At 43.2% G+C, this 12,068-nt stretch overlaps 1 protein-coding gene across 1 annotated transcript in view; it reads left to right on the forward strand.

Annotated features, from left to right (window-relative positions):
• RYR3 (ryanodine receptor 3) overlaps positions 1 to 12,068 on the forward strand; it is a 334,068-nt gene that overhangs the window by 154,695 nt on the left and 167,305 nt on the right. Inside the window, exons 33-34 of the mRNA XM_081937281.1 lie at positions 9,035 to 9,121; positions 10,064 to 10,290. Coding sequence (XP_081793407.1) covers positions 9,035 to 9,121; positions 10,064 to 10,290 — 314 coding nt within the window. The remainder of the gene's footprint in view (positions 1 to 9,034; positions 9,122 to 10,063; positions 10,291 to 12,068) is intronic.

Consider the following 12,068-nt stretch of genomic DNA (forward strand, 5'->3'; position numbering starts at 1 on the left):
GAAACAAGAGGGCCACAGTCAATCCTTTTATCACAGGTAGCCCTTTCGTCCAGCTGCCGTCCGCAACGTCAGGCTCCACCCCAGACAGGGCCCTTCCTTTTCCAACAGGTCAGGCAGAAACAACCAGAGATTTCAGCCCAGAAAGTCATTCAGGGACAATATCAATCGATCCTACAAGAGGCAGAAGTGACTGCCTGGAGGATCTTCCCATAGGGCAGTGCTTCTCAATTATTTTCTGTCATGCCCCCCCCCCTAGGAAGAAGAAAACATTTCGCGCCCCCCCCCCCCCGCGCGACTGTAAATAGTATCATTTGTCTATAAAATTGTTATAAGTACACCTCTGCATAACATAGCACACCAGTCTTTCCTCGTCTCCCACCGTAGTCACGTGCTTTCTTTCCTCTTTCCCTCTTACTTGTCTATCCTTCCTTCCACCCTCCCTTCCTCCTTCCCTTCCTTCCTGCCTCCCTTCCAGTTCCCTCCTTCCTCTTTCCCCCTGCCTGTCTGCCTTCTTTCCCTCCTGCTTATCTATGCTTTCTTCCTTCCTTGCACCTCCCTCCCTTCTGCCTGCCTGCCTTCTTTCCTCTTTCCCTATCCTCCTATCCTTCCTTTCTCCCTCCCTCCTTCCCTGCCTCCCTTCCAGTTCCATTCTTCCCTCCTTCCTTCTGCCTCCTTCCTGCCTGCTTGCCTTCTTTCCTCTTTCCCTCCGGCGTGTCTGCTTTTCTTTCCTTCCTTCCACCTCCCTTCTGCCCTCCTGCTTTCTTTCCTCTTTCCCTCTTGCTTGTCTATCCTTACTCCCTCCTCCCCTTCTTCCCTCCCTCCCTGCCAGCAGCTCCTCCAGCATCCCAGCTGGAAGCAGCAGCACAACAATCGCCGTTACCAGGGACGAAGGGGTGGCGGTGGCAAGATCGGGCGACCGCCGCCCCTTTGTCCCTTCCCCAACAGCGGCTGTTGCGCTTCCGCTTCCAGACGGAATGCTGGCGGTGGAGCTGCTGGCGGGGAGGCGAGCTACGTGGTGGCGAAGACGGGCGGTCCCATGCTTGCCTCCCTCCCACCCCCGCCCGAGCAGGCTTCTTGCACAGCTCCAGCCAGCGGCTCCAATGAAAATCCACAGTCCGAAGTGCTGCCACTTCCAGGTGGGATATATTATGCCTCGCCCACGCCTTCGCCACCGTTGCACCCAGATGGAAAGGGAGCCTTCGCGCCCCCCTTTATGGAGCCTCGTGCCCCCACAGGGGGGCGCGCCCCACTATTTGAGAACCGCTGCCATAGGGGGACATCTGTCGACCTTCGCGGATCATTGGGACGACATCAACAACGTGTGGTGAGATCCACAATCAGATTTGGCCTTCTCTTGGACTTGCACTCCAGCCCTCCGGACTACTTTGTCCTGTGCCCCATATCCAGGCACCCTCAAAAGAGGCTCCTAGTAGAGCCGGCCATCCATCATCTGCTCCTCATTCGGGCCATTCAACTTGTGCCTCCAGGCCAGGTGGGACAGAGGTTCTACTCTCATCTCTTTATTGTGCCAAAGTCTTTGGGGGGCTGGAGACCAAACCTCGATCTCAAATTCTTAAATCAATTCATCAGGTACAGGAGATTCAAAATGTACTCTCTCCTGTCAATCCTAGAGAGTGTGCACAAACATGATCTCCTCACATTAGTGGACCTCACGGAGGCTTACCTCCACATACCCATTCACAAACGACACAGACTGCTCCTCTGCTTTGTCTATGCGGGCTGTCACTTTCAGTATCGGGCCCTCCCCTTCAGGCTATCATCAGCCCCAAGGGTCTTCACCAAGCTCCTGTCAGTCGTAACAGCCCACTTACGTGCAAGACCCATTCGGATCTTTTGCTACCTGGATGACATTCTCCTGATGTCTAGGTCACGCAACCAGGTCCTGCGGGATCTTCAGGACACCTTGCAGGGGCTTCAGAAGGTGGGATTCTCCATCAATCAGGAGAAAAGCCACCTTGTTCCCACCTCTCATCTAGTGCACTTGGGAGCCCTCATCGACTCCACTCAGGGGAAAGTCTTCCTGTCTCAGGAACGACAGATCAGCCTCAGGGACTTAGCCTTTGAGGTACGGAGGAGACAGCAGGCCCCTCTTCTCCAGCTGTCTCAACTGCTGGAGAAGATTGTCTCTTGCTTCTCCATCGTCTCTTGGGCGCAGCTTCACAGCGGCTGCCTCCAGTGGTTTCTTCTGCCATTCCAGAAGACCAACAGCAGCTGTTCCCTGTCTCGCTACACAACACCAGGCATGGAACGGATGGACGCCTTAAGGTGCAGGTGGCCCCACGGTCTCCTGTACGCCTTCCCTCCCTTCCCCCTGATACAGAGGGTCATTCAGAAAATGATAGAGGAAGAGGCCGAACTCATCCTACTCACCCCCCATTGGCCGTGCCGTCCATGGTTCGCGGACCTAGTCAACCTCTCAGTGGGCCCAGAGTGGCGTCTTCTCCTGATACCGTCCCTTCTTCACCAGAGATCCATTCACCATCCTGACCTATCTTGGCTCTGCCTAACCGCATGAAGGCTGAGCAGGAGGTCTTGAGGGTGGCGAACCTTTCTGGGACTGTAATTCAAACTATGCAGGCTTCTCGACGTCCAGCCACTAATAGAATCTACGAATCAACGTGGCAGACTTTCAGCACATATTGCCTTTCTAGAGAGGTTTCGCCCTGGAGGCTTCGGTTCCCCAGGTTTTGGAGTTCCTGCAACAGGGACTTGCACCTAACACCTTACGGAGGCAGGTGTCGGCTCTCTCTAACGCCATTCTCCCACTTTATAGTAGGTGCCCACTTGTCCAGCCATAGAAGTCCCAAGATAATTGACTCCTGCATTCTAGGGGCCACAATGAATCTGGGGAACTCATAGTGGTGGCCTATCATCAACTTTACTAACTCGGTGATCTTCGTGGCTGGACACCCCCCCCCCAAATTAGGGTTCCATCTACTTGCTCAAACCAAATAGGATGGGTTAGGGGTTTTGTGCATATACCTAGCTGCTCCACTATTGACATGCTGATTAAGCATCGGGTGCAGCCGGTGTCTACAATTGCCCCAACTTCCCCTTCCATTCCAGTTTCTGGCACTTGGAGGTTGCATTTTATTGTAAAGGGGCAGATGGCTGCACTAATCATTGGGTCGTATTCGGCGTTTCCCTCCACCGAGGCCTTCCCCTTGGTTAGACTCTTTGTCACCTTAGGTTGGGGATCCTCTTCCAGAGGTTGTTGGCCCAGATGACTTTCTGTGGTAGCTTCTGGAGCCTTCTCTTTACCGCTTGGCGGTTGGTGCACACGTTTGTGATATTGGGGCTGGAGCCAAGCACTCTGACACTCTGTGGCCAAATTGACAGCAATGCCGGCATTTGATTGGCTTCCCCGAGGGATGGAACCTAGTTGCATCTCTAAACTTAGGAACCGCCTCATCACAATGTTCCGTTATCCATCCTGTAGCTTCCCCTGTGGTAATCCCTTCTTACATTGTTAAGAACCTTTCTCTGTAGGAAGGTGGAATAAGAACCTGTTGGGGCATTTCAGGTGCACATTGTCCTGCCATCCATCCTGCAGCCTTCCCCTCATTCACCCCTTCTTTCATTGTTGAGAACTCTTATCTGTAGGAAGGTGGGGTAAGAACCTGTTGTGGCATTGCAGGGGAGACTGGAATTAGTGGGGAGGTCAATCCCTCGGTTGGCCACTGCCCAGTTATCTGCCATGGTGTCAACTGCTGAGGGAGAGCAGGTGCCCATTGACATCTCTCCCATCCATGACCTGGGGTTAAGACCCATCCCGGGGTTTCCTGATTCACAGGTTGCAGTTCAACCACCAATGGCTTGCAGGGGGTGGTGGTGTGCCAAGACCCCCCTCTGCTGGCTTGGAGGAATTAGGACCAATGGCCCTTCTGCTGGCTTAGAGGATTTTCCCATGCTGATGGCCAATTAGGTGCCCACTGACATCTTTTCCATTCATATTCTGGGAAGAAAGCCCAATTTTGTGGTGCTTCATTCACAAGCTGCAGCGCAATTTCCAGTGGCTGGCAAGTGAAAGATGCTGGCCAAATCCCTTCTTGCTGGCTGGGTTGAACTTCCCATTTTGATAGGGAATCTCTCTTCAACTCAGTTGCAGGGTAATGGATCATTTCATTTATCGCTGTTTGAAAGGAGTAATTATCCCCACTCCAGTCTTCCAGTACATTGCAGCTTTCACTACTGAAGGGGGGGGGGGGATATTGACTCACGTTTGGCTGAAGAAGTTGGTCTGGGAGCCCCCTCCAGCCACCCCCCTCCGGTTGTGCATGCATCTTTCTAGATGCTATAAAGATGAAAATTTCCACGCAAATTCTTTTGCACTTCGGAAGAACTTCAGAGAAGCAATTCATCATTAGCTTCTTTTCTCTTAATTGTTCACTAATATTTTACACTGATATGGTCAGCGTTGGGAAATCAGCACCCCCCTCACCAGCCCCTCTCCGGAGTGCTGGTGATTTATTTTAAAGGCAGAATTGGGATAATGTCAGCGTTCCAAATATCATGCAGAATTAAATCAGAGTCCAAGGCAGAGCTATCCTTAAAGTTCCAATTTAATAAGACAGACATGTTGGCACGTCTGTGAAATCCCAATTCTGAAAAACTTTCTGGGATTCCACCCAGTTTAAAGTTCATGATCTTTTCCCCACACCCATAAATCCGTCACATGGTCCAATCTTCTTCGGCCACGCTGGCATCTCCACCCAGCTGGTTCTGGTTAGGTGTCAAGGTGCGGAGACAAAAGATGACCTTGGGCTTCTAGAAAGGAATGACAACAACACATTCCACAATTCTACTCCTTTCTATTCCCCACTCCCAACTACTACTCTAATGAAACAGCACAGTGAAATAATAGAAAGTGTGGCAGGCCTAAGATCCTAAAAGGAACATAACTACAGGCCTGACACTTTGGTTCTCTCTCTTCACTGGGATGAGCCTCTCTCCTTGCACCCTCATGTACGCCGCTTCATTAAGGGTGCATCTAATCTCTGCCCTCCTGTCATTCACCGCTTCCCCTCGTGTGATCTAATCAAAGTCCTTGACTTGCTCACTGGACCACCCTTCGAGCCTCTCAGGTTGACCTCCCTGCATCACCTCACATTGAAAACAACCTTTCTGGTGCCTATAATGTCTGCACATCGGGTCTCAGAATTGGCGGCCCTTTCCATCCATTCTGACTTGTGTACTTTTCACTCAGACTGCGTGGTCCTTTGACTTGATCAACCTTTGTTCCAAAGGTCAATTTGGCCTTTCATCAGTCTCTAGATCTCACTCTACGGAACCTTTGCCCTAATCCCTCTCACAGTCTCAAATGCAAATGGCACAGGTTAGACATAAGACATGCTCTTAAGATATATATTGCCAAGATGGCCATCTTTAGGCACACTGAAGCACTCTTTGTGTCTTCCCACCCCACAAACAAGGATCTAAAGGCTTCTCCATTTATGGTTAGGCACTGGATCCGGTAAACCATAACTAGAGCTTACCTGGCGAGTCACCTCACGCCTCCATCCAACATCACGGCGCATTCCACACGCAGTGCGGCTACATCAGCAGCATGGATAAGGCAGGCCTCAGTGGAAGAGATCTGCAAGGTGGCCATCTGGGCGACCCCCAATTTCTTTATCCGCCATTTATAAGGTGGACAGATACGCGTTGGCAGATGTGGCATTCGGACAGCGGGTGCTTCAACAGGTTCTTCCCTCTTCAAGCTCCTAGCACAGTCTTATTCCCACCCAGGGACACTCCCAGCTTTGGTACGTCCCATGCATGACCACTGTCTCCACCAACATTGGAGAATGGGGCGTTGGTTCTTACCTGATACGCCCCTTCTTGAGGCAGGTGGAGACAGCAGTCAACCCCACCCTTTGGTTCCTGGCCTAGTTCGCGGAGGGAGTTCTGGAGCTAGGCTGGAGTTTCGGAGGATTGAAAGCAGTCGACTAACGCACAGCAGTCTACTTATCTCCTTCGTCACAAAAGCGGGAGGACACTCCTCTGAGGCAATGACATCACTTTGGTAGACTCAGTTCTATTGGTTACTGACTGAGTTAACCCATGCATGACCGCTGTTTCCACCTGCCTCGAGAAGGGGCATATCAGGTAAGAACCAATGCCCCAATCTTTGGGGGGGGGGGGTCACAAGCCTGCTGATATCTCCAAGTGGTTCCTTTGACTTAAATTGTCTCCCATAGTTTCCTCTTATTAAAAATGCTTGGTTTAACACTTTTTCTCAAATTCTGGCAACTTATCATTTGATATTGAATCCATTATTTTTACTTCAATGTGTTCAATGACCAATACCAAAGTTATGAACATTTTGGGAAATGAGTATGCCTCATAATATGGTATAATATTCCATCCTTTGACATTCTTGTTATTTTACAGTTCTGTAAAATGTGACTGAATCCATTCAAATCTTAGTTTCTGCCATTTGAGGATACACTTGTACAATGAAGTTTTAGACAGTCACCATAACAACTACGCTGCTTCACTTTGATAATTATTTTGTAGCATTAAATTATAGGAATGCTTATTTGTACATCACCATGTTTATGGGGTTTTTATTTTGGGAGGGGGGATTCCATTATATGTAACTAATCTCAATATTAACTTTTCATTTTGATTCTGCCAGTGCACATAACCTTCACACATTAGATAGAAGTAAATAGAGGCTGTCTTTTTCTGGCTCCAGGCAATAAAGCTTTAAATATTGATTCTAAGATTCATTCCAGTATATTCTACACCTCTTCTTTTCTTTATAAATTGGGTTTATGTGTCAACCAGGATAAATCCTCCCAAAGCTCATTGCCATATGTCAAATTTATAGGTGTGGTAATTGATTTTATCTAGGACAAGATTTTCTTGCATGTTCAAGTGGTTTATTGTGTCACCTCTCTGAATATGGCTCTTCAGAACATCAGGTACACTTAATTTTGAAGATTTTCAGCCTAAAGTTTTCAACAGTAGCAAATATTTGTCTTCATCAGAGGTGGGTTGCCAATTTTTTCACTATCTGTTCTGGCGTGCTCCCGCATGCGCAGAAGCGGGTGGGCGGAGCCTCCCACCACCGCTACTAATGGGTTGGCCGATGTGGGCCAAACTGGCAACAACCCACCTCATGCATCTTTGCCTTTGACTGTGTAATAATGGTTTATCAAGGTGGTATTCCAGTAAGACATAAATTTAAGGGGCATACCTTTTTCCTAAATGGAGTACAATATTCTACTATTTTTTTGCCCAATCCCCTTAAACACAAAGACTTTAATCAAGATGTGTGACAGTAAAATCAGATTTATTACATTCATTATCTGTGAGCTTTGTGTCTAATGACATGGAACATTGTCAGCTTATTTATAGCATCAACTTATTTGCATATATTTAAGAAACTACTCAAGATTTAATTTCAAAGATTGTTATTTTATTTTAGGTTCATTTTAGTTTATTTGGTACAATTTCTAATTTTACTTTTTCTGCCCAGAATTAATGTGTGTTTTCTAAAACCTTGATCTAGATTCTGGAATTTGTACTTTCCAGTTCTTTCCATTTCAGGATTTATACTCAGTTAATACTGAAGTATTTGATTCCATGACTGTTCATTTTGAAAATAGCCTTTCTGGCAGAGCCAGACAACTACATATTTATTCTACTGACAATTTTATTTTGCTTGCCATATTTAGGTAAAGGGGAAAATATAAGAACCCTCCCCTCAGTAGCAGCCTTGAGCAGTAGATATCTTATCTAGAAGATGGTGATACTCTCTTTCTTCTATGATTGACATACTATGAATGTTTCACTGCTTATTGTTTCATCACACAATTCTCCCTTCAGTCCCATGCTCCTTTCCTTTTCTCCCCTGCCCTCCCCTGCCCTCCCCTTTGAAATAGAAAGTTATTTTTTATAATGTAAAGTTGCTGTAATTCAAAATTAAAAATAGATGTTTGCTTTTTTTTTAAAAAAAGAAAATGTTGATTGAACAAATTTGGCTTAATAAATATTCATGTTTGTTCTATTGGGGATTATGTTCCAATCCCCACAAAACCTGATCCACTTCTTAATTTATTTTGCAATATAATATCTCTTTTCATTTTGCACTTAGATAAAGTAGGTGGGATAATTATATTTATATGCAGGATTTGCATTCAGAAATGTCTAAGAACCAAATTATGACTATCAAATCATAATTTATTTGTCTTATGTACACATATCAGACTCATATGCACATAGGTGATTTTTTTTCTTATCTAGGGACATGGTTTTAATAGAAATATTGTAACTATTATATCATAAGCTTAAACACACAAAACCACATAGAATCTTCCCATGATTTATGAATATTAGTGTATATTCTAGAGAAACAGAGCAACTTGGCCATCATCCCAAAGTAGGATCTGAAAAGTGATTATTATAAAGTAGGCATTATTTTATAACCATTAACAGAACGGAGGACATTTGCACTGATATATTTTCAGTTCTTCTTAAAGTATGGTTTTTCACTTTTTAGGGGCAATGTTTTTTTCTTCATTTATTATATTCCAACCCATAAATAATTCACTGTTTTATTGAAGAGGGATTATACATAAAATGCAAATAAAAGGCATATATATGGATATATTTTTACAATAAAATTTATTCTAATCCATTCCTGCATCAGTCTTCACTCTGGTCTCTGAATACAAGCTGTAGCAAAACTTTTCTTGATCTCCTATGTTCATTTAATTTTCTGACTGCTGGAAGCTGTATTTTTTTTAAATATTCTGAGTAGCTGGCACCATGCTTATTTTACTTATTTGCATGATCATGGTTTCATTATCTGTGTAGTATGTTGGGAACACTGCTGCTATCAATATAACCCTATATCAAATCTATCACATTTTGTACTATTTGTGTGCATATTTATTTATTGACTAAAGTATTATTCTGTTGAAATGATTTTATAAATATATCATTACAGTTTTTCACATGTGCTGCTAATAGGCTTATATTGCATTTTAACTCTATTTTTCAGGTTGAGCCACACACAAAACTATTTCCAGCTGTTTTTTTACAGCCTACGAGCACAAACCTGGTACAGTTTGAACTGGGTAAATTAAAGGTATTTTTAATCAAATTACAATCAATAGATGTTGTGACTCTTAAGTAAATTCAAACAGGCAAGCTGTGTTAACTAGTCAGCATATCAGCAGAGTCTTACATAAAAATAACATTTAATCATTGTTAAGCAAAGTGATTCATGAATAATCACAGGCAAATATTTTAACCATAGGGATAATCTCTGCTTCTATTATTAGTTTCCCCAAACAATATAGAGTTGCAAGACAGCAGGGGTCAAGACAATATTTTGGTAAACTGTAATACTTTAACATTTCCTGTTTATTTACAGTGCACTTGGTTTTCTTGCTAATGGTTTTCTCACATTTAAGGAATGGGAATCCAATTGTTTTATACTTAGTTAGCAAAATAAACTTAGGACAGTATAGCAATAGCGTTTAGACTTATATACCGCTTCACAGTGCTTTACAGCCCTCTCTAAGCAGTTTACAGAGTCAGCATATTGCCCCCAACAATCTGGGTCCTCATTTTACTGGCCTTGGAAGGATGAGAATCGAACTGCCGGCAGTTGGCAGAATTACCCTGAACTACTGCTTTCTAACCCCTGCACCACCATGGCAGTATGGTGCTATTCGAAAAGGTATTCCTTCCACAGATCTATGGGACAAGCTTCATCTACATTATATGACGTTTCATATTAAATTGCTACATTACCCCAAGTTGGCTTTGCTAAGCTTTGTACTATTATGGTGCCTATTAAATGTAGGTGAACCATTGTTTCATTCCTTTCATATCTGGCAAATAAGAATGAAGAAAAAGGAACAATGCAGATATTGTTCTTCTTTCTGACCGACTTCCTGAGAATAAAATCAACTGGCTCTCTGCATTCATTTGACAAACACACCCACATAATACATTATGCATACAGAATATTATTCTAAAGGTTCAATTCAAAAAAATTAAATTTCCATGTATGATTTTCTAGAACACCATGCCTTTATCAGCTGCAATCTTTAAGAGTGAAGAGAGAAATCCCATTCCTCAGTGCCCTCCTCGGCTGGATGTCCAAACACTCACACCAGTTGTCTGGAGCAGAATGCCAAACAGTTTCCTGAAAGTAGAGACTGATCGTGTCAGTGACCGCCACGGGTGGCTAGTACAATGCCTGGAACCATTGCAAATGATGGCCCTTCATATTCCAGAAGAAAACAGGTATATATATATATATATATATATATTTGTAAATAGAATGTACGAGTTGGAAGTTACAAGTCAACAAGTCCTACTGTTCAGCTCAGGTGTTCTCTAAACCAGGGCTGTCCAAAATTGGGAACTCTAAGACTTGTGGACTTCTGGGAGTTGAAGTCCACAAGTCTTAAAGTTCCCAAGTTTGGACATCCCTGCTCTAAACCATTTCCAGAGATTGCCATTTGGTTTTTATTTGAAAACTTCCAATGAGGAGGAATTCTAGGCAGATCTCATAATCAGGAATTTGTCCTCATTTTCATCCCGAATCTCCTTTTAATTTCAGTCTGCTAATCCTCATGCTTCTCTCAATTTCAACAGAGAAGAAGTCCATCTCATTATACATGTGACAACCATTATACATATGTAATTCTCTTACCTTTCCTTGGTATTCTCTTCTGCATTCTCAACACATTTATATCTTCAGGTATTTACTCATAGACTTGGTTTCTCGATCCCTTTCCATTCTTGTTGTTCTCCAATGAGCCTGCTCCAGGTTCTTGTTGTTCTCCAATGAGCCTGCTCCAGGTTCTTTCTGGAACCTATATACTGGTATAATACTATATATAATACTCCAACTGAGACCATTAATATATAACATGACCATTAATGGTTATTTCTCATGATTAGACATAGTTTTCTGGTGATGCATCCAAAATAACATTGACTTTCTTGCTGTTATACTGTTGCTTAATAATGTTTGCACATATTGAGCTGATGGTCTATTACTATTACTGCTACTACTATTCCTAAAACTTTATCACAGGTAATTTTTAATAGTCAATTCACAAATTGACTTATGAAGCCTGCTAGATTTATTTATTTATTTAGCCATTTCCTTTTATTTGTTTTTTGTTATTTATCTACAAAATTTATATGAACACCCAACTCACTATATTCATAGTTATACCAAAGGTTTTTCAATAACAATTCTTGCAGTATTTTGTGGCTTTTCATTTAGCTTATAATAAAGCCAAACAAAAAAAAATATCTCTAAAAATACACACACTTGTTCGAAAATTTCATTGAACCGTTCATCCAGAAATTAGTTTATTTTTAAAAAATATCATTGGCCAGTTAAAGCTGGAGGGAAAGATATAGAATTTCTAGTGCTGTAAAGCACTATGGAGTGGGATATACAAGCCTGAATGCTATTGCTATGGTATTGCTATTACGATGGAGCAGATGCCTTAACTACTGTTTGAGATACTAACTCCCTATTTTTTCAAATTACATATAGAATCATTTTGATGAAATGAATACACTGAAAACAAAAGAATAGAAAAAAAAAACCCATAACTAAAATGTCAGATATGTGGTACTTCCCAACTTCTTTCCAAATTTAGAATTGAAAGCACTGCTTGATTAGAAATCCAAATGATATTATGTTCTTTGAAAATATAAGTTTTTGTTACTTATAATTTAAAAGAATTGGAAGTGACATGAACTCTTACATCTTCAGTTGTTACAGATTGTTTATTTTGCTTGACTGCGTCAAGCCAAGAATGATAGTAATAGCAATAGCACTTAGACTTCTATACAGCTCTATACAGAGATGGTATTCAGCAGGTTCTGACAAGTTCGGAAAACCGGTAAATACCACCTCTGACTGGCTTCACTCCTATCTATTCCCTGCCACCTGAGTCCCAGCTGATCGGGAGGAAATGGGGATTTTGCAGTAATCTTCCCCTGGAGTGGGATGGGAATGGAGATTTTACAGTATCATTCCCCTGCCACACCCACAA

The sequence above is a fragment of the Natrix helvetica genome (assembly GCF_964273705.1).
Source record: "Natrix helvetica genome assembly, chromosome: 1".
Taxonomy (NCBI): domain Eukaryota; kingdom Metazoa; phylum Chordata; class Lepidosauria; order Squamata; family Natricidae; genus Natrix; species Natrix helvetica.